Source organism: Galeopterus variegatus, unplaced genomic scaffold (assembly GCF_000696425.1).
Source record: "Galeopterus variegatus unplaced genomic scaffold, G_variegatus-3.0.2 Scaffold3920, whole genome shotgun sequence".
Taxonomy (NCBI): domain Eukaryota; kingdom Metazoa; phylum Chordata; class Mammalia; order Dermoptera; family Cynocephalidae; genus Galeopterus; species Galeopterus variegatus.
Genome location: NW_007730031.1, coordinates 82,526 through 106,343, shown reverse-complemented (window position 1 = coordinate 106,343; position 23,818 = coordinate 82,526). Strand labels below are relative to the sequence as shown.

Below are 23,818 nucleotides of genomic sequence, written 5' to 3'. Positions count from 1 at the left end.
TATATAAAATTAGAAATAAATGGATAAAAACATATCAAACCAAATTATTTTTATTTTCTTACAAGAATTATACATAAATAGCATAGTTAGCATTTATAGAAAGTCTAGATGTTGCTGTTTACGAGGCACAATTATATACGGACATTGTTTAGTATTCTTATTAGCTGCTTAAGTCTGCTCTGTGGCATAGATACTCATTTTCCTGGCTATAGAAGTAAATGTGAAAGCACCCCTAGAAAGATAGCCTCACTGATCAGGTATCTTTATTCCAAAGCTAAAAAATTAAATATCATTATGTGTTTCATTTAAAATAAATGTCTACACTTGACCAAAAAAATAGATATCTACTGGTTTTTTTCCCACATTTAATTTTAAAATGAATATTTTTAAATAAGAATGAAGTGTGAGAATGCGGTTTTCTCAGTTTCGCTATAGTAATTTGTCGTATAAACATTTGCAAAAGGCCAGTTAACAGCAATAACAAAAAACTAGTAGAGATCATGAAATTTTGGAAAATTGTATTTTTAACTCATAACCTTACAAATGAGGCAACTACCATACCATTACACATTTGTTTTCTCCTTACCTTTTGGGCATTTGTGATTTCTAGTGAATATATTCATATTCACTAGATCAAGCATAGTACTGTGTTTTATTCATATCAGAATAAAGTTTAATGATTATGGCCTAGTTATAGAATTATAAAATTCCTTTGAAAGCTTAAAACTTGTATTTTAGGGGCCAGCCCGGTGGCGCACTGCTACAGTGCACCGCCTGGGAGTGCGGCGGCGCTCCCGCCGAGGGTTCGGATCCCACATACAGACCGGCTGCTCACTNGTACGGGCGCGACACTGAGGGTTGCGATCCGTTGCCGGTCACGAAAAATGACAAAAAAAGGGAAAAAAAACTTGTATTTTACTTTATCACATTTTGGGTGGATATTTGCTCACTATACTCAGTTAATAAATTTTAACTTTTTTCCCACAATTACATGAGAAAATGAACACTCTTTATATTACTCTCAAAAGTACTATTTTCTGAATTTTTGTTTGGTTTCTCTCCAGACGGTGGGTGCGGCTTTTGTTTGGAAGAGAGTTCCCTCTGCAGGATCTTCTGGTGGTCTGGGATGCCTTGTTTGCAGATGGCCTCAGCCTGAGTTTAGTTGATTATATCTTCATAGCCATGTTACTCTACATCCGAGATGCATGTAAGTATTAATAACCTTGCCTACATTTGACTATGTGGTCCTGATTTTTTAAATGTCTTCCTTTTGAAATATAGTTTATATTTTATTTCTGATTTACATATACCTAAATTTTTATAGTAGGTAATATATTGAAATTGCAAAGGAACATGCTAAACATCTTTTTTGTTAGTTAACCATGTACATTGGGAGATGTGGGTGATTTTATCCTGAGAGGATTGGAATATTCTTCAGAATCATTTTTCTAAAGACTTTACTCCTGCTTTAATCTCCTCATTACACACATTTGTGAAGTGCATATATAAAAGCCAGTATTTCAGATATGTTTAGAGCTCCACCTTCTGACCAGTAGAGAGTATTCAAAGTTGTTTATCTGGTGATTGGAGCTGTTTTCATAGTCTCACCACCTTGCCAATAAAAAAAGAAATATTACATTTAAAGGTATTTTAACTTATTCCCAGTTACATTTTGGTAAAACGTATTTCTCAATGCAGTGCATAATCGTGTTCCCATCCTCTCAGATCTACCTTGGGGTGCTTACCGTAGCCAGAAAGCCAGTGTCTGTCCCTTTTGAATAGTCTGATTATCTGCAGCTTGAAGAAAATATCAGAGCATGTTTTAAATTTCAAAATACCTCAAATTGTTTTCTTTCTCAGGGAAATAATCACAGTTCACAAAACAAGAATTGTAAGCCAAAATATAATTAGGAAATATTGCCCAAAGTGATGTGATTGAATTCGGAAATTGAAAACTATCATAGGAGTAGGACTTTGTCAGAAGAACATATACTATTTGGGCTCATTCATAATCATGACTGTAAATTGCTCTGTGTGTCTCTTTATTTGTTCATTGAACAAGCAGTTATGCCAGATGCTCTTGCCATTCTTCTGTTAACACTCGTATTCTTTAAAATTTTAAATTTTACTTTTAAAATTTCCCCACAGTTACTTAAAATAAATAAGTCATAGGGGGACCACATTTTATCTAAAAATTTACCCAAAATGGGTTTATTTCTATGCCTTGAAGGTTAAGTAGTTTGGGTTTTGACAGACAAAGTCAAAGTTCTTTCTTTGTGAGCTATAGCTAAGCATATAAGAACATGGAAATCATAAGAGGAAACATCTGGAAAGTAGAAAAGGATGTTTGGGCAGATTTTATAGATACTGGATTTTAGGATATTTAATGCTAATCTTCTTTTTCCAAGTTGTATGTTTTTTAAAAATGTAAATAATAAAAAAAAAACAAGGAATGAGAAACCTCTTTTAGAAAAAAGTGCTTTTGGATAATATTTTTACAAAACTTTATAAATCAAACAAGTACTAAAATTTATTCTAATTTTCTGAAAACAATTAAAAATTTGCTCTTTTCTTAACTTTGGTGCATCAGCACTCTATATTTTTTAATTGAATTATCCTGTCTCCCATGCTAAGATCTATACCTTCAGTTTCATAAAACATGACAAATTTATGGCAGTTGAAGCCCTTATGAATTTTTAAATCTTTCCACTGATGTCTTTATAAAAAATATGGGCACTTGTGGAAAAACAAAGCTGTTTATTCATTTCAATAATTAGTCCAACTTATTTTAATTTTGTTGGTTATATTCATAATGGTGGATAAGATCTCCTAAAAAGAGACTGAATATTTGTTAAATATTTAAGGGACACTGCCCTGGTGCTCACAAACCTTACCAACTAGTAGAGAAGACTGACATAATTCATATATCCGGTGCTGTAATAGAGATGTAGACAGGTAGTGTGAAAATTTAAGAGGTGCTCTGATCTCCCTTCTGGGCCAGGTATGAGTGAATAGCAAAAATGATGTAAGTGTTGGCCAGCCTCATAAGGAGATCTGCATTCTGGACATAAGGAACAGCATGAACAAAGGTCTGCAAGTGGGAAGCACCTTAAGGGAAAAAGATGATATGTATGTGTTTCTATAAGCAATTTGGTGTTATTAGAGTACAAAAGGAGAGAGAGGCTGAAGAAATGATCTGGAAGGATCATGATGGAAGTCTTTATCTATTAAGCAATAGGGAGCTATCGAAAGTTGCAAAGCAGAAGTGTGATCACTTTTAGATCACTCTGGCAGCAGTGTGGAAAATGAATTTGAAGGAGACAAGACTGGAACAAGGAAATCAGATAAAAGGTTATGACAGAAGTCTAGGGGGAAAACAGTGGATTAGAGAAGTTTTCAGAGCTAAAGTCAGCATGACTTAGTGATTAAATAGGATAGGTGAGGTGGAATGAGAAATCTAGAACAATCCCCAGCTTAGAGGATTGAGTGCCTGGGTAATATTTATCACTTGGATAGGAAATATAAGGATTAGCAGGTTTGAGGAATATAGATGATTAATTGAGTTTTGGCCATGCCAAGTTTGAGATACCTGTAAGAAATCATAACCTGAAGATTTGGAAAATAAAGCTCGATGCCACTATCAAGGCTGCAGACTTAATTTTACAAATGATTAACAGGTATGTGTTAGTTAAAACCGTAACAGTGGATACAATCTCCTAAAAATAGTATGACCATATATCCTAGCTTATTTGGGATAGTCTTGGCTCACACCTACTGTCCCAGAGTAGTAATTATTAATTCCTCCCTCTTTCATTCTTAAAGATGTACCATTAGGATCATAGAAATTATATGGTTGTCCTACCTAAGGCAGATACGTGCAGAAAGAGAACACTGGCAAAGGTGGAACTCTGCATTTAACATCAGCATTTAAGAGGCAGGCACCAGAGGCGGAAGAGCTTGTGTTGTAACCTCAAAGAACTGTGCTGTCTGAGCCAACCAGGCAGAAGGGAGTCAGGAGTACAGAGGAATAGTAGTGTGAGGCAGGAAAAGTCCACTCAGATTAGGCTCCGGGAACAATTATTGGATACCTTTGCCAGAACAGATTTAATGGAGTAGTAGAGTAGAAGCTGGATTATGGTAGGTTGAAGATGCCTGTACAGTTAAAAAGTACAATAGCCTTTTCTTTAGCTTTTTGTTTTTTTTAAATGTATGCATTACTTTTCCCACTAAATAGATGACTAAATAAAAAAGAGTATGGAGATGGAATATATACAGGAATTTTAAAGAAGGTCAGCAGAGTAGGGAAGAAGAAAGACATAGCTAGAGGGCAGTGCAGGGACAAGGCAGGATGGATGGCAGTCTTCAGAATGGCCAGGCATACTGCAGGCAGGGGAGACTGATGGAGAGGTTTATTTCTCAAATCAGTCTAAGTTCCTAATTCAGGAATTAGCACTCCTGTTCCATAGATGAGATCTGTGAAAAGAGAGATTGTCTGGTTTGTTTTGACATTTTTACTTATTTATTGTCTGTTCTTCACACCCTCTCACCTCCACCCCCCATTTCCCAGTGAGGGACAGGATTTTGTCTGTCTTGGTTTCCCTACTGTATCCCAGCACCTAGAACAGAGCCTGGTGCATAGTAAACCTCTGGACAAATACTTCATCAGTGAAATAATCGAGGAAAACAAGGGCCGAGGGGCAATAAAAGAGAATGGGGTCAGGAGACTTGTGGAAGACCAGCTGTGGAACAGGAATGAAAAACTGGTGCTGATCTAGGAAAGAAGCACTAATCTGGTTTCCGAAGTAGACCAGTTTGTAGGTGGAGAAAACAGAAAATGGAGGAATTCCATGTCTGGTGAAGGTTATCTGCTGTGAATGAGTAGGGTTAGGGGTTTGGAGAAAGTATCTGGGAGGTGTGCTAAAGATGGCTGACCAAGGACGAGGACAAGCCTGGTGTAGCTGTTGAAGATCCTACAGGGAACAGCAATGGGCAGTGGCACCAGGCCTCAAGGTGGTAGTTTCACCGTCTGTGCTCAGCAGTCCAGACAAGGTAAAAAGGAGGTAGATCATGATCCAGGCCTCAAGTTAGACCCACATCTCCGTGAATTAGGCAGAATTAGACAGGAGGAGGGTGTTGAGTGCATTTGCAGACAGAGGCTTAGCATATGTAAGGAGGGAAGCACAGCCAGGAAGAGACCAGGCAGAAGTCAGAGTATGGAGGGATTGGAGGCTGGGTGTGAGAGAGCTGAAGGCATGAAAGTGTGGTCAGATGGTCAGACAGGAGGCCGGGGAGCAGTTCTAGCTGTGACCAGTAAGGCTGAAGTGAGTGAGGGGAAAGTAAGTCACTTAGAAGATCAAGGAATTGTGAGGAAGCTGGGATTTTTGTTTGGTTCTCCGTGGATACTTCACCAAGGATCATGACTGGAGAAGATGTAGAAAGAGATGTAATGAGCAGACACCAAAGCCTCAAATGAATGCAGAAGAGGCTTGACACCAGTACTCTATTTGTAACACTGAGGCTGGCAAATTGTCCGCCTTCCTCCTGGTTCTTGACTATGGCCTAAAATGTAAGCTTGTCTAATTAGCACTGCTCTCCTGTGCAGTCTGCCCAGTCCTGTTCTGTGTCCTCTTTTCTTCCTGCTGCTCCACTCCCTCACAGTCCTTTTCTCTGCACAACAATGTTTTTCCCTCTAAGCCTAGCCCTCCTGGAGTCACTGCTGCCTCTGCAACCTCCAGAGGTGAGGCGGGGGACCACCTTGCTGCTTCATTCTGCCTCTAAACCATTGCTTCCTATCTTTCCATAAAAATCCCTCTTCCTTTGAAGTTCATGCCATGTGTCTATACTTCCATCATTCCCCTTCATCTTTGTACCACGATGGCTGGCACATAGTAGAAACTCAATCCTGGTTGAATGGTTGAGTTTTTAAATAAATGATTGTATAAAAATAGTTTCAGTCTTGTTTATTCAGAACATCTTAAGTGAACACTGCTGTACAAGGCTCTGGGCATTATATGTGTTCTTTTGGGGTTACATTTATAGATTCGAATATTTCACTTGAGAGAAACTGAAAGAATTGGCTTTCAGTGATGGCATTCCTTACTTGGGGTCCATGCCTACTAGGGATTCAGTGGATGGGCTTCAGAGCATCTGTCATCATCCTGACATTGTTCAAAATATTGTGTAGGTGTGCATTTCTCTGGGTTAAGGGTCTGTAGTTTTCATCAGTTTCTCAAAGGAATATGTAACTACAAAAACGGTTAAGATTCACCACACCTAGTCCAAAATTCTGGTTTTACAGGCACAGATAATGAAACTTGTTATGGGTTGAATTGTGTTCCTCCAAAGATGTATTGAAGTCCTTACTCCTAGTACCTCAGAATGTGACCTAATTTGGGACTAAATTGTTACAGATGTAATTAGTTAAGACAAAGTCATACTGGAGGTTATAATGGAGTGGGCTTCTAATCCACTATGACTAGTGTTCTTATAAGAAGGAAATTTGGGTACAGACGTGCAAAGAAGGAAGTCAATGTGAAGACACATAGGGAGATATGCCATGTGAAGGCAGAGGCAAATATTAGTCAGGGTTTTTCAGCCATCACCAGAAGCTAGGAGAAAGATGTGGAACAGATTCACCCTGAGAGCTCTCAGAAGGAACAAATCCTGCCAATGCCTGAAGCTACAAGAGGCAGGGAAGAATTCTCCCCTACAAGTTTCAGAGGGAGCATGGTCCTGCCAACACCTTGGTTTTGGACTTTGAGCCTCTAGAACTGTGAGACAATAAATTTCTGTTGTTTTAAGACACCCAGTTTTTGGTAGTTTGCTGAATTATATGGATTAAAATTATATACAAACAGAAAAGTGGGGAAGTAAGGAAATAATGTGGCATTATCATCAACTGTTACTCCTACAGTAGTTTATGAGTAGCCTTCCCACCACACTATTTCTTAACTGACTTATTGTGTACTCATGTGATTCCTTTCTTCTCCTGGCACCACCTACCTAAATCTTGCTCCTTTTTTCAGGCCTAGCACAAGGTAGCTTTTTCCCAAACCTTTCCCTATTATTCGAGCCCTCATTGATCTCTGACTTTTGCAGTCTTGCGGGATGTTAATCAATACCACTCAATGTAGCACTTAATTATACTCTATCTTACATTGTTCCTTAGTTATTGTGGGTGTTGTTTCTATCTCCACAACTAGATTATAAGCTTCCTTAGTACCAGAGCCATGTATTACAATTCTTTCCTATCCCTTAAAATATTTGAAGTTCTTTATGTGCTCAGCTGGGGTGATGCCAAGCTGAAAGGTACTTTAGAGACCTGGGGTCAGATTTGTGTGTAGTGATTGCTGGGGGGACAGGTGTCATTCTCACCCTGGGATAACAACTCAAATAAATAATGATTTTCTTAAAATACACTTTTCTATATAGCTTTTCAAAGAAAGCATTGTCTACTTTTTAAATTAAGCCCCTAAAATTTTTTCACGTACATTTTTTATTGATTTAAATGTTTTATTTTTATTTTTGACTAGTATCAAAGAAAAACATTTTCTCTAATTTATAATATACCTTTTTTTTGACTTGTAAATTACATTAATAGCTAAAACACTATAGTCAAATCAATTTAACTGTATATTTTCTTAACCAGAAAGTATTTTTCAAGTGTTCATGGTCTTTTTAAATTTACTTTCTCTCTGAACACTTTGTAAATGGAAAAGTTTCCTTTCTGGCACTTCTCCCCACTTCCTGCCTTGCCTTTTAACCAGCGTAAACATGTTACAAGGCTACCATTTTCCTCTGTTTTCTGTAGGGGTCTCTTCAGCCATTTCTTGGCCTGGCCTGGCATGGCAGTTGTATCCTCTTTGTGATTTAAAACGTTGTTCCTTTTGATTTCATTTTAGATCTCTCCTTACTTTTCTACCACTGTCCGTCTGCCAGGGTTTCCATCTGTCCTATCCCAGAATTTCTTTTTCTCTATTTCCTAGTCAAGAGCATGTTCAACATTTATATTGGTGTGAAAATGCAGTCTATTTCAACCGCAAATTGAATTTATTTGTCTTTTCTAGAAAAGCTTTACCCAACCTCAAGTACTAAAAATACTCTCTTAAATCACATGGTAATATGTCACAGAATTTTATCAAAGCACAAATTGGTGGTCTTATTTTTGAAGGAGTGTTTAAGCACTACCTGACTACCAGCTCATTTCCCTTTCAGACGTAAAATATTGTCAATTGTTTTTATGACCATATTGTATATGTATATTAATGTACCCTGTTACAAATACCATATATTTTACTTTATATTTTAATTTAACAGTCTTTTAAAATTTCTCTAACAAAAGCTGATATACCACAGTAACACATTGTTTTGTTTTTTCTTTTCTTTTTAGTGTTTTCAGTTTTTAAAATAGATTTTATTTTTTAGAGAAGTTTTAGGTTCACAGCAAAGCTGAGCGGTAAGTACAGAGTTTCTGTACATCTGCTTCCCCCTACACACAGCCTGCCTGGCTATCAACACCCCCTACCACAGTAGTGCATCTGTTACAGTCAGTGGACCTGCACTGATACATCATTAGCACCTGAAGTGCGTAGTTTACATTAGGGTTCACTCTTGGTGCTGTATACTCTATGGGTTTAGACAAATGTATAATGACATGTATCCACCATTTTGGTATCATACAGAGAGTTTCACTGCCCTAAAAATCCTCTGTGCTCTGCCTGTTCATCCCTTTTTCATCCTAACCCCTGGAAACTAATGATCTTTTTACAGTCTCCGTAATTTCGCCTTTTCCGAAATGTCATATAGTTGGAACGATGTAGTATGTAGCCTTTTCACATTATCTTCTTTCACTTAGTAACATGCATTTAAGTGTCCTCCATGTCTGTACAAGGTTTGATAGCTCATTATTTTTAGTGCTGAATAATATTTTATTGTTTGGTTGTACCACAGTTTATTTATCCTTTAACCTACTAAAGGGTATCTTGGTGTCTCCCCTAAGTACACGTGAGACCCCCACCTGCTCTTCTCCCTCCATGTCTCCATCTCTCCCCAGCACCCTAACATAGGGGTCAGTAGCCTCCGTTTGCATCCACATATTATTGGGTGACACCCTCACTGACCTCAGGGTCTTCCATTCTAAGAGTTGTCACAGCCCTTAGTATATGCCATTGTTTTCAGCCCTATCCTGTGTGCGGTTAATTTTATGCTTCTCTTCCTTCGGAATATAAGGAGAAAGTGGAGATTGCGTCTTAATTCTTTAATAAATGTTTGTTGAATGAATGAATACACAAAGTCTAACAAAAGGAAAAGGATTTTATTAACACTTCTTAAATACTATCTGTACTGCAACCATTTCTACTGACAATCTATATTTCTTGGTAAGGCATTGAAAGCCACTAAGCACAATGAAGTAAAATGTACCTCTGTATATCTGTATTCAGATTTAACTAATTCCTGACCTATGATTTTTCCTTTTTGATTAAAAATTGAGACACAAATCTATGAATCAGGCTTACTGTTTCTTTTCTAAATCGTAATGCTCACCAAATTTTTCCAGGCTTCACTTCCATGACATTTTACAGATGTGGAAACACAACTTGGGCTCTAATTCTGAGTACATCCCTACAATTATTACATTAGTGTTAATAACTTGCATTAAAGGACTTTGTTTTTAACCGTATGAGGGTACTTCAGAAAGTTCATGGAAAAGTAGAATTGAAAGATAATACAAAACTTTCCATGAACTTTTTGAAGTACCCTTGTATATCACCTCGTTTTATTTCCTCAAAGGATAATGAGATAGGGAAGGTGGAGAAAACTGAAGCCTGTGTGGTTAACTGATGTACTTCAGATTTCATAGTCAGTACTGGTGGTGCTCCTGGAGCTAATCTGCTATCACCCTGACTTTGCTAATACTCTTTCTCCTACGCTCACATCCTAACCACTGGCAATTCTGCACTTGGATGCTTGCTTACTTACTGCCTTACAGTTGGCAACACTATATATTTAAAGATATAAATTCTTGAGTAAAGATCTGTTATGTTGTTGTTTGATCTATGATTAAAATAGAGTCTGTTTAAAGCATGTTAAGCTTGCAGAGTAGTAAGAATAACAATTTTTAAAATATTTTTGAGCCAAAAGAGTGGGCAACTCTGAATATGAGATTGTCCTCTTTTCTAAAAATGAACTTAAAAATCTCATATTATTCTGCACATAATGTGCTAGAGAAATAAGGACTTGTCAAAGCCTATCCAAGTGTTTACAGAAGAGTATGTGTCAGTCATGGGTTTTGAGGCTGATTGTTGTAGTGATTGATGGTGCTCAGAGAGGCAATTGTGACAAAGGGAACCAGGAAGGAAAACCCAGAAGTACAAAATCTTGCAAGGATCTTAAACACTAGATTAAAATTGCTTTTTGTGGAGGATATGATCATGTTTTATACTTGGCTTTCTCCAAGACTGAATAGAATAAAAGTCTTCGTGGTCTTATTTATGGTTTATTCTCCACTGTTCACCCCTTGTTTTCTTGTCTATTTGAAATCCCATTTTGTATGTGACCATTTTGTACTGGGAAAGTCAAAACCATAAGGGTCTTTAAATAGTTGAAGACACCACAGGTGATAAATATGTATTTTTCTCTACATTTAATAAACCCCTCAACAAATATTTTTTCAGAGCATGTGGCATTTTTGAAATGCCTTCTGTGTACCAAGTACCTTGCAAGGCACCTACACATTGGCTATATTTTCAGTGGAAAAGTGCAGTAAATTATTAGATAGCCTTAAGGTTTCCTTTTTGTTAGCTCATTATTTTTATTTTATATTTAGTCTCTGATTGTTTGTTTTTATATGCCATTTTATAGCTAAATACAAGAATTTTTGCCTATTTCTAAATGTTTTCTATATCTGGCCTTATGTGGTGAGGACTTTTTTCAGTGTATCTTTGAGGCTTCTCTATGGCTCACAACATAGTTGGTGTTCAAAATCATCTGTAGTATGTCTACTTTGACTTGTGTACCCTCTCTGCTAGAAATGCAGGAAAGTATAAAATATTGTGGTGAAGAGCAAGGTTTTTGGTTGTACAGACCTGGGTTCAGTACTGTCTGCCCTTCAGGAGCCCTGTAATCTTGGCTATGTTGTTTATATACTCTGCACTACCATTTCCTTGTCCATAATAGGGAGCTGATGATAATGCTTCCCTTATGGAGGATTAGGGATGATTAGGACTCATGGGATGCTTGTAAAATATATGGCAAGTTGCCAGGCATAGTATAGGTCCTTAATAGGTGATAGCTAATATTACTTTTTTTATTTTAGGGAAATTAAAATTAAAAAGGAAGTCTACACTTTTGTGTTTTGTTATAGTTCTCAGTCCATTTTGTTACTTTAAGAAAGTGTATCTCAAGGTGTTGTATTTACAGATGTTATGCTTATAGATATAGTTAGGGTTGAGTTATACATAAGTTATTGATCCTTACTACTTTAAACTTTTTCAAAACAATCATATTCTCTGCTTATCTTTACTGATTTCACTAGTATTTTTCTTTGTTTCTATCAGGGAAACTTTTTTTTTTTTTTCTTGGACTGGTAAGGGGATCGCAACATTCTGCACGGTGTGGTTGCACCACGCTCAGCCAGTGAGCACACCGGCCGTCCCTATATAGTATCCGAACCCACAGCCTCGGTGGTACCAGCACCGCACTCTCCCGAGTGAGCCACGGGGCCGGCCCAGGGAAACTTTAAATCAACTACTTCAGACTACTCCAAAACATTTGTGGGCCTTTTATTTATTTATTTATTTATTTATTTATTTATTTATTTATTTATTTATTTATTTATTTATTTTGGTCCTTTTTTTGAGACCGGCCGCACCGTGCTTAGCCAGTGAGCGCTGTGAGCGCACTGGTCATCCCTATATAGGATGACCTATATAGCCAGTGCGCTGCTGTGCTCCCAGCGCCGCACTCTCCTGAGTGCGCCATAGGCTCGGCCCTTGTGGGCCTTTTAAAGATGGAGATGGAGAAGTCGGTTCTGTTTAATGTGGAGGTAGCGCTATTCATCAAGGAAGAATTAATAAGCAAGATAGGGAAATATACCACCTGACATCTATGCAACCCTTACAGAAACCTTGTAGATACACAGTAAGCATTATTGTCTGTTTTATGAATGGGAGAAATAAAGTTTTGGTGAAGTTTAAGCAGCTTCCCTGAATTCACACATATAATTAGTGACTAAACCAACGTTCTAAGCTAGATCTTCTTATTCCAAATCCAGTATGTTTCCTAGGTACAACTCACCTTTGTTTTTACCTTCTCTGAATCAGCTCTTCAGGGTGCGCTTGAATATTTTGTTTATAAAGCATAAACATGCTTTATTTCAAATATAGATAGATGCCAAAACTCAGGGGTTTTTTTTCTCTCATGTCACTGGCCTGCTTTGAAAGAATAAACATTGGAGAAGGAACAATATTGCAGATTAGTTGTTTATGTTCAACAAAAGTTTACTATAAAAATCAAAATTAAATTCTTATTCTACCAGGTCCCTGCTATTTTGTTTTTAAACCAGCTTGTATAATTCTCTTTTACCTACTGTAAATTGGGTGTAGTTATTTCAAGGGAGATTTAATACTTAGCATATGCTACGGTTTTTCCTTAGTAAATTATAGATGGCCTTACCTGAAGGCAGGGGACTCATATGTATTTGCTGTTATATCCTTAATGCCAATGCCAGACATAGTCTCTATATATCCAGCGTTTAGTAGATGCTCAGGAAATGTTTATTGCATGAGGCAATTGGGTGGATGGATGAATGAAAGAAAGAATGATAGCTTCTTTGTTCATTTTGCCAGTAGAATATTAATGCATTATTTGGCTACCCTTATGTATTTTACAGCTTCTCTTAACTTCAAAAGTTCTATCAAGTTGTAATAACATAGGATTGTTGCTCTGGTCCTTCCAAATAAATACCTATCTATCAGACTATTCTAAAGAATGGGTATACTGACCTTCCAGGCTGATTAAAACTAAGTAATAATACTATCTAACTTTACCGTTTATGATGATATTTGCATCCATTATGTCATTCGATTTTCAAAAAAAATGGCTTTTCAAAACAAAGACTTGTATTAGAGTACAGACCCTGCAACTAGACTTCTGAGTTTAAAATACCTGCTACCACTGCGCTAGTGCGCCGCTTGGGAAGCGCGGAGGCACTCCTGCCGAGGGTTCGGATCCCACATACAGACCGGTTCCCGCTCACTGGCTGAGCGAGGCGCGGGGGCAATGCCGAGGGTTGCGATCCCATTGCCGGTCCTGGTCCGGTACGGGGGCAACACTGAGGGTTGCGATCCGTTGCCGGACACGGAAAAAGACAAAAAATAAAAAAATAAAAAATAAAATAAAATAAAATACCTGCTACACCACAGATTTACTGTGTGACTTGGGTAGGTGACTTAAATTCTCAAAGTATCAATTTTCACATCTGTAAAACAGGGATAATAATTACACCTTTATATAAGATTGTCATAGAAATTAAACAAGATAATGTAGGTAAAGTTCTTAGCATGGGGTCTGGCATAGAAAGCCTTCAATAATTTATTGTCATCTTAGTGGTAGTAATACTAATAGCTGTTTGATGTTACACATGCACCTTCTATGCTTTTAATTTCTTCAGAGCGAGGTCTCTGTTTTGTTCATCTCTACATCCTCTCCTGGTTTACAGCCTGTCATGAATTAGGTATTCAACAAATAATTATCGAATTGAATGAGATAGGCAAATAATTTTTTTTAATCAGAAAGTTGTTTTACAAATGACTAAATTTAAGCTCACAGAAGTTATCTGAACAGGTTTTGAACAGCTGCTGTAAATAAGTCACAGAGATTATGTCATTTAATCTTCAGGCACCTTTATGAAAGGTTCAGAGGTGGTCCCAGGATTCAATTCCACATCTTTGAGTCCTGCCTGAGTCCAGAACCCTTTTTACAAAACTCTGCTGCCTCTCTTACAAAATATATAAGAATTCTTCCTTGGTCGGTTATTAATGTGTAATCATTATAGCATTTGAGAAAATAACTTTCTGAATTATAAGATGAATTGCTTATCTAGGTTTTATTTACTTGTTAGATTTCAAAGAAAATTGTACATGAAAACATTATACCATTCTTCATATCCTAGATTTTGAATTTCTAGAAAAAAAGGACAACAGGTAACTGAATGTGAATGTAAAAAAATGAACAAATAAGAGAAGAAGTGTCTGAACAGATAGAGAAAGGGTAGGATAAGTGAGTGCTTTACAAATGAAAGCAGATGTATGAAATTACAAGCTGTCAGATCAGCAATGGAAATGAAGATGATAAAGTGGTTCCTTACATAGATTCTAATTATTCATTTTGCCCAGTCCTTTATCCTTTTCCCATAGTGCTCATGGTATAGGGGAGGGGATAGGAAGCTATAGCAAGAAATGGTATTTCCAACAGCAGAAAGGAAAAAAATCCTAAGAGTCAAGAGTATTTATGATTACGAATAGTTGTTTATTTTGTGACTTGTGTTGTTTCTCTTGAGTCTCAGTTTATTCTTATGTAACATTTTTCAAGTAACTGATTCAAGTAAAGGATTCAGTTGTAGTCACAGCAAGTTGTAACTGTGAAGTTTCTTCACAATCAGTCCTATGGAGGCAGTCATTGTGGCTCACAAAACAAGCATCGTTAATGGGCCCAACTGTGACAGCAGTGGCAGATAGGTTGCCAAGAAATAAAGTAGTTTACATAGACCTGCCTGAAAAGATGTGTTTAGTAATTGCGCCCATAATTAGGTTGATTTGAAAAAAAAATTAAATGACAGTCTGCAGAACCCAGTTAGACTCATCTATGAAGATTGTGACATTTTTCCTCCAAGAAATGCTGCATAGATATTCTCTCCCTAAATTTCTTGTTACTTTAGAGAAATGAGTAATTGGAAAGTATTATATTTTCCTTAATTTTGAATTATGTAATATTTATATATACAAAGGAATAAATGTAACATGTAAGTTATGAAGCATAATAATCAAGGTAAATATTATTTTATGAGAGTTGTAAACTGGTTCTTTCCCATTCATAAGGTTTTTGTTACTAATTTCTAAACAGCAAACTGGAGACATTTAAACACAGCCATGTAAATGGCAATAAATATGCATGCTTCTGAGAATTTATTTATATTGCAAATACACACACATATCTGTATCTGAAGCTCTTCCTTCCAACTCACCCTGAGGATAAGTGCTAGTATATTAGATTGCAGTTAACAATACAGTATGCTGCTTCAAAGGTCGTTTCGTAAGGATCCCTTCTCCCTACTTCCTTTTATCAGATCAGTTGAGTTATTTGTTTGCTTTCTTTGACTGTAAGTTGTTAGCTTTTATATTTTTATTTATGCAGAATATCTTAAATAGTATTGCATCTAAATTATTTTTTCTCTCTTACTTAGTGATCTCTAGTAACTACCAGACCTGTCTCGGCCTTCTGATGCATTACCCACTCATTGGAGATGTACACTCACTGATTCTTAAGGCTCTGTTCCTTAGAGACCCAAAGGTAAGCTTTCCCAGTAGGACATGCACAATTTTAAGTTGGATGAAAAGTAGCCTTCTCTGCATGAGTGTAAGAATTCCTAATGTGGAATTTGCCTAATAGCAGATGAATTGCCTAATGATAGAATTTGCCTACAGTCGTAAGCCAAAACTCACATACCTCGTTGGCCAGCAATTCAGCAGGCAAATTAAGTGAACACTACCATTAGAAACTGGAGCACACATCTCTTGTTCCTCAGAAGGTTGTTCTGCCTTCTTGCCTTCCTCCTAACTCAAGGAATAGTTGAGCTACTGCCTCTCTTTATAGCAAAACTTCATTATTATTGGTATCCCCCACAGGGGAAGACTTATGCACGTATAGCCTCAGGAGCCATATGAAGATTAAGAAAGTAGATCTATACAAAGGACCACTTCTATAAGAGTTTATGATATAATGAAACACTGAATTATTTCATATTATGAACCTGTGTTTTTGTGTGTGTGGCTTAAGAGTAGCCTAATAAAATAAAGATTTAAACAAACTTTAACACTGATTTCTCTATTCGAGCGTAAAGCAATTCACCAAAATTTTCTTTACACTTCAGAGAAAAAGTGTGCTCTTTTACAACTAATGTTATATTTCTTGAAAATAAGAACATTTAATGATCTAAAAAAATCTGTGAATCCTTGCTACTTTTGAGCCAAACAAAAATATTGGATGAAATATGAGAGAGAAAGCTTCAAACACGAGTATCTTAGAATGCCAGGCACTGGATGGTAATCCCAGCCTTTGGCACTTTGGCAATCCTCCCAACAGTCATGTTGGCAGTTGTTGAACTGTCTCTGAGTCAGTCAGTCTGTCTGTGGATTCCATTGCCAAAGCTCTGTCTGATCAACTTGGGCCTCCAAGTCTAATGTAAATTTTGATTCTGAAGGATTTCTGCCCTTTCCTTGGGTGTTGACTTCAACCTTTGAGTATATCCTCTATTTTTTGTTTGACGTAAAAGAATGTATTACTTTTGTACCTATATCTATTTTCTGTAGAAATAGGAACTTTTATATCATTTTTGTTACACAAAGCAATTTCATTAAGCATCAGAAATATAATCCATCTTTTCTCTGACGCTTTTCTGGTAATGCTTATGTGTCTGACTATGAAAATCTAAGTTCCATATTTACATTTTTATGTACATACATATATGTGAATTATGTGAGAATATACTCTTTTACCAAAAATAACCCTCCCAGATGATGAAATATCTATAAAAGAGGAATAAAGAATGAGGTTGCTGGTCAATGAGGTATGAGTTTTGATCTACAAACTTAAGGCAAATTCTGTCAGCTCAGAAGTGGGAATTCTTAGAGTCATATAGAGTAGGAAAAAAATCTCTAAAATAGCTATTTGAATTTTCTGATTGTATGGTTTGTTTGGTTTAATAGAAGGAAGAAATGAATATGTTATCAAACCTATTGATCTTGGTAATTTTTCCCTGGCTGAATGTGGTTGATTTTCCAATGAATCACTCACTGATCTAGTTTCAAAATTCTGTATACTAAGTCCATCAGTGTTTATTAGTGGAATCTAAATGCTCTTTTAATGTTAGTGTGACTTCAGTAGTGTACTTTTTACTTCATAAAGCAGTGTACATAATACAGGAGTGTAATGAAGCAATTCTGCAAGCATTAAAAATATAGATTCTTTAAGATTTAAGAGAAAAAAGTAATAGCATAAGTCTAAAAAAGGAAATTCCTCACCTGTATGTTCATATTCTTACCAGCTAAAAACATGATCAGGATAATGATCCAAAATGTAGGACTTTAAACTGATATTTCTGATACAAAGAAATTGGGGAGAATTGGGAGTTGTGTTTAAAAGGTTTATGAAAACAAGTTCCTAGAATGAAGATATCTACATGAAAAGTAAAGAAAGCTGTGTATCCTTAAGAGGCTTTCAGAGGTCTAACCCAGCAAAGTAGTAGTTATAGCTGAGTGTATATAATGGTTGACCCACCCACTAATATTTGGTAAATTTCAAGTAATAATTACTGTCACTTGACACATGCACTAATGTAGGTCTGTGACAGTGTAGAGTTCTGCAAGGAGCCTGAGTTAGGAATTGGGGCCCTGGGTCAAGCCTTGGCTCTGCTGCCAGCCATCCTCTTTGACTTTTGGGGAAGTCATGCTTGCTGAGCCTTGGTCTTCTCTTTTGTAACATTTGGAGGTTGAATTAAATTTTCTCTGATGACCCATCCAACCATAGCATCCTTTATCTATAAAGAACTGACTTCTAACAAACTGAACTAACAAGATCCAATTCAGTACTACAGAGGTACAAGTGAAAAAAACAGCAAATTTATGTATGTTATAGAAACCCACAAGTGGACAGAGTTTTCAATGTAGTTAATGTAAATTATAAAGTCATAACAAAGGCCTTTTATGCTGAAAGGAAAAAGGAGAGGGAAAGGTAATGCTAGTACCCCTACCCATATCCTCTAAAAACACAGACATCAGAGTGCTTTAAATGTTTTCTATTTAGTAGCAACAATGAAACACTTAAAATACTTGAATCATTCTTGATTCAGGTAGATCAGAATAAGTATATAAGCACACAAGTCTCAGTGAAGTGAACTAGTAAAAAGATGAGATTTGAGGCATGAAGGCATACTTTCTCACCCAGCTTCATGTAGCAGCAGTGTTGAGTGCTGCTGACAGATTCAAAAAAGTAGAAATAAACCAAGAACTCTGAGGCTTAGTAAGTTTATCATCAGCCTTCAGAAAAGCACTTTGTCCTACCATCATCCCTAAATACCAGTAGAGATTGCTCATTTGAGAATAGATTCTGCAAGTAGAGATACCAAGCTCTAATTGTTTTATATCAAAGGTAGGCTTTAATGTGGAAAGATTTCTCATTTGGACAGCCTGAAATAATGGGCCTGTGAACTGTAATAATAGGATCATACTCCTTACAAACACTTTGATATGCTAAATTTGGTCCTCACAACAACCCTATGAGTTAGGCAGAGTAAGTTATCTTTCCTCACTCTTTTTTGAGTTGAGAGTTTAAGGTTATGTTGCTTTCCTAAAGTCAGTAAGCTTGTAAGCTACCAAGTTAGCTATAGTAGCTTCGTGACCCTTGTAGGTACTCATTCCGTCCTCAGACACCTGGCATCTATTCTACCGTCTCCATAAAACCATTCCCAAGTTCAGAAAGGACATGTCCTCCCCTTTGAGTCCCCATTGCACCTTGTATTTTATCTATATACATATGTATTTTGTCAGTTATTTCTCCTTAGGACTGGATCCTGCTTAATTTTTAGCACTTAGCTGTGTGTCCTGCATGTGCTTGGTATTAAGAAAATAATAATAGAATTGAATTCTGATTCAAATGCTATGCCTCTTTCCAGTACAACACACTGACATCAGTCTAGGTGGACCTCACTCACCTAGCATATCTCTGGAATGTCAACATTCCACAAAGGACATAGCCAGTCGTGTATTTTTTAGCTACCATTTTTATCAAGATGGTGACTTACCCTACAACTTGAATTTAAAGAGCATCTAGTTCCTTAATTTGCTGTGTGTCAAAATTATTTAAAAACCTATTACCACCTTCAAATATTATGGAATAAAAAAGACACAGCAAAGAATCTAGATAATATACTTTAGTAAGACTATCAGAATTTCAGAACTGCAAAGAATCTGGGCAGTCTAATCCAGCTTCCTCCTTTCATAGATGAACAAATTGAGAATCAAGGTGAAGCTTAGAGACTTATTCAAGGTCATATAGCTTGTCAGTGGCATAGCCAGCAATTGAACCCAGGTCTTCAGACCACCTTTCCACGTAAGAGCTGAAGCTTCATTAGTTTTAAAAATAGTGGAATCTTACTTACATATTTCACACATAAATTCTTCTATTTGTAATAGACATTTATTTGTGCCTGTAGTAAATGAAACTGCCATGTATGTAAGTGGCCCAAGAACTATTTGAAATTTTGAAAATGTATGCTTTATGAAGAGACCGAATGTCAAATATCTGTTTGTAGCATCCTGTACTCTGCACACTGTAAGTAGTTTCTATACTTAGCTCTTCAGACCATGATCCTAATTCTCCTTTTCTTGTCTTTATCATGTTGGAACTACTGAGCAGATTTTCAAAAACAATCCACTAAATGAAGTTGAAGGAATAGAAGGAGGACAGTCTAAAAAATATGAAGTGATTAAAAAACGTTGTTGTAGCTAGTTGTTCAAATTCAAAAAAAAAAAAATTTAAAACCCAATTAGAAACAAAAGTCATAGAAAATGTGAACATATTGTGTTCCGTAAATAACCAGATGTTCTCTCCTTCCTGAAGGCAGTAAGGGCTAGGAATAAAGGTTTAAAACTATTGTTTTAAGTTAACTGTGAATTTTGCAAATCTGTTTTTACCCTTTAGCAAATAAAAGTCTAATACAGAAACATAAGCAAAGTAATTTTCATTTTTTGGTGCTCTCTTATTTGTGTTGTGTGTTGAAGTGTTAACCTTATCACAAAGACTTATTACAAATGAAATACAGTACATGGATTACCACTTCAGATTATGCAGTAAGAACTTGACAGCTACTGTTTGTTTTGAAGAGTAGAATATTCGGGAAAAAATTTTTCTGATAAGTTTGCAAGCAACCCTTTAAGCAGTGACTGTTATTGTTAATGGAAGAAAATTACTAGAAACAAGACAATTTAATTTCATAGTCATTCTTGTATATAGAAACACAGTATAAAAATATGTACAATGTTCTTATGCTTGGCCAATTCTGATTTGTTTTTTGTTTGGGGTTGTACTAAATTTTGCCTTTTTAAATTATAAAACGTCTGAATTTCAAATTTCAGCCTTTATGCAGGTAATTAAATTTTTACTCGTTTAATTCTCAGAATAACCCACTGTACCTGCAACTTTTTTGTCAATGTCAGATAACTTTGGTAAAATGTCATATATCAAAATTGGAAAGTAATGAATGGATTCAAGCCCACTACCAGTCAGGTGACAATGTAAGAGCATGTTCCTTTTCAGTAACGCTGTTGTAGTCTTTTGTTCTCCAGGCGGTAAACAAACCTAAAACCACACATACTAACTCTTTGAGGAGGATGCACTGTGTCCCTTTATTTATTTTTCATGATTCTTCCATTAGAGGTTCTATTCAGATTTTCTAGTATATTTCTGATCCAATTTTTTGTTATGACTTCATGTTACATAAAGATTGCCTCTCTACATCTTTTTCACCCCTAAAATTGGAACATTTCTTTGAAAACTGCCATTCTTTGAGAATCATTTGATTTTGTGTTTATTCTGTTAGTGACACAAGAAAAGCTGCTTTTTCATTGTTTCTAAGCTGTGTGACTAATGTCTTTCTTTTTTATCACTAGATTACAAACCATTGAATGTTTATTATAGTTATTTAGATATTAGTGACTGATCAGTATGTTTTCACATTCAATCAGAAATGTAAACTTTTCAACACAGATTAGCATAAATAATCTTGTTTTACTTCTGAGTAAATGGTGGCTATAAAACAAAGATCTGTGAGGAATAATATAAAAATCTTTATTAAACTAATATTTGCAGTTTATTATGTATTGCTTTTAGACATTCCACAATGTAGAATTGTATGTTTCCTGAAATATATTAAAGGTTTCCTAGGAGCCTTAAATAATTTTGAATGTTTCATAGTATTTTGAATTCATTAATTTATTTAACTAGTCTTTATATCTTTTATGCATTAGGCACTGTTTAGATCATGATGATACAATGGTGTATTAGTCTGTTTCTGTACTTTATGACAAAATACTTAGAACTGGGGTAATTTATAAGAAAATGAAATTTATTGCTTAACAGTTTCAGAGGCTAGGAAGTCCGAAGTCCAGGGAACACAGCTGGTGAGAGTCTTCTTTGGTGGTGGCACATGGGGTCTCACATGGCAGAAAATGGTGGAGCAGAGAGAGACTAATTTGTCATGTGCTGTTGTTTTAAAGCTCTCAGAACCACACCCCTGACTACTATTATTAATCCATTCACTATGGTCCTACAATCTAATCACCTCGTCAAGGCCCCACCTTTCAATTACTATAATAGGACTTCCCCCCTCTTTGGGGGAGACATTCAATCCAAGGCAAATGCTGAACAAAAAAAAAGATATGCCCTTTACCATAATAAACAAGTAAACAAACAGGAAAGTATTTAAAGATTATGATGTGTTATAAATAATTCAAATAGGGTATTATTGTTAAAATAATAAGTGGTGGTAGAATCTGGGCTGAGTGAAGACTTAATTTAGGGTAGATTAGTCAAAAGGCCCTCCCTGATGAGGTACCATTTCAGGTGGGACCTAATGGAAGAGAAGAAACCAGCCAGGCAAAGAATAGAAAGAAAGGCCTCCAAATAGCAAGTGCAAAGCCTTCAAGGTTGGAAAGAGCTTAGGCTGTTGGTGGAATTGAAAGAAAACCAGTATGGCTGGAACCAGGAACCTGCCTGAAACAGGTTGATGAGTCAGGAAAGGCTTGTTATTACTTTATTCTTCCTATGGAGTCTTACATGATGATATGAAATATCATTTTTAAGACCACATTTTGAAACTCCAGAAAGATTGCTGGATTCGTGGTGACTTTTGCTGATGATTAAGAACTCCTGTTGTTATAAACCATTTTTGGTTTCAGCCAGAAGTTCCAAGAAGTTGTTTTAAATGAATTGGTAATCACACTCACTGCTTCAGACCTCTACACTGCCACATGGGTCGGGCCAGTAGGTCATGTTTGATGTAAAAAGACTGTGGCCAGGACTCTGAACTCTTGGATGTACATAGATTACTTTGATCTTTTAATAAACAAGCTTGGCTGCCTTCTATTACCACCAGTATCAGTCAGTTTTGCTTTCCTTTATGTCAGCATCTTCCTCCACTGTTTAGTGACAAGGGAACCAGATCATTCTTTGTCACCTATCAAAATGAGACCTTTACTAGGTCAGGGACTAGATCGCTAACAGCACTAACTTAGTGTCTACCACATGTGGGAAGCTCAGCCTGCTGTGTTTATTGGTCATATCAATCCTTTTCTTGAAAGGTAGAATGAGGAAGCTAGACCACACAATTTCAGTAGACTCTTTTGGATATATTTTAACAAGATCCAGTTCACTTCAACAGATATGTTTTTTAGTAGCTTCTGTGTGCAGAGCACAGAATTGGTCCATGATATTAGGACACAGTACACTGTAGATGTGAACAACTGATTGTTACAGAAGGTAAAAGGCGTGAGAGCATTGCAGAAAGGGCAGCTAGTTTGGACTTAGTCAGAAAGGCTTCCTAGGGGAAGAGGAATTTTAGCTGGCAGTTGAAGAATTTTGAGGGGAGATGTTATTCCAGCTTTAAAAAACAGAGGAAGCAGAGCTCCTATGGATTGCTGAAGCAAGGCTGGGCCAGGCAGTTCTCTATCCAGAGTCACTCAGTGACCCCCCCTCAGGGACCTAAAGAATGGCTGTATCCCCCTGCCAGAACTTCAGGTATCAGTGTATGCAAATACTAATTATTAAAAGTCTGTGAATGTGCACGTGGTCACATTTAATAATATTTTATTTGGCATTAATTGTATAGTGTTCCAACTTGAATACTATTATTCATCATAAATAAATGTTTTGTGTGTCTTTGAAAAGTCAGTGTGAAAAGGATGTCAGTCCCATGATTTTTATTAGATTTATTGGCTATAAGTAGTTACTCATGGTAACAATATTTGCTGAAAATAAACATGTCTTTGTTTAGATCTTTTAAAGTCACTCTGGGGAAGATTAGTGATTTTTATCTTGGGCAACCAAAGAGAGCTATGAAACTCTGTGGAAGTGATTGCTCTGCATCTTTTAGAGGGGAGGTTCCTTTGCAAAGACAACTTAACTCATTAGAGTGGTAATTTATTTTTCCTCAAATAACTAAAGAAGAGCCTCAAACCCATGGGCTAATTCTGTTCTGATTAACAGTAAGGAAAGCAAAAATCTGCAAACCAATCTCCTGCTTTTTATTTGATATATTACAAGTGAAGAAAATCTACAGTTTTTAGGGAGAAATATTTATTTTATACAGTAAGGAAAGCAAAAATCTGCAAACCAATCTCCTGCTTTTTATTTGATATATTACAAGTAAAGAAAATCTACAGTTTTTAGGGAGAAATATTTATTTTATTTTATTTTTTATTTATTTTTTTATTATTTTTCCTTTTTGTCTTTTTTCGTGTCCGGCAACGGATCGCAACCCTCAGTGTCG

General features: G+C 36.3%; 1 protein-coding gene across 1 annotated transcript in view; it reads left to right on the top strand.

Annotated features, from left to right (window-relative positions):
- Window positions 1-23,818, top strand: part of LOC103601871 (TBC1 domain family member 5-like) — a 184,095-nt gene that overhangs the window by 90,495 nt on the left and 69,782 nt on the right. Inside the window, exons 7-8 of the mRNA XM_008586280.1 lie at window positions 1,065-1,207; window positions 15,461-15,567. Coding sequence (XP_008584502.1) covers window positions 1,065-1,207; window positions 15,461-15,567 — 250 coding nt within the window. The remainder of the gene's footprint in view (window positions 1-1,064; window positions 1,208-15,460; window positions 15,568-23,818) is intronic.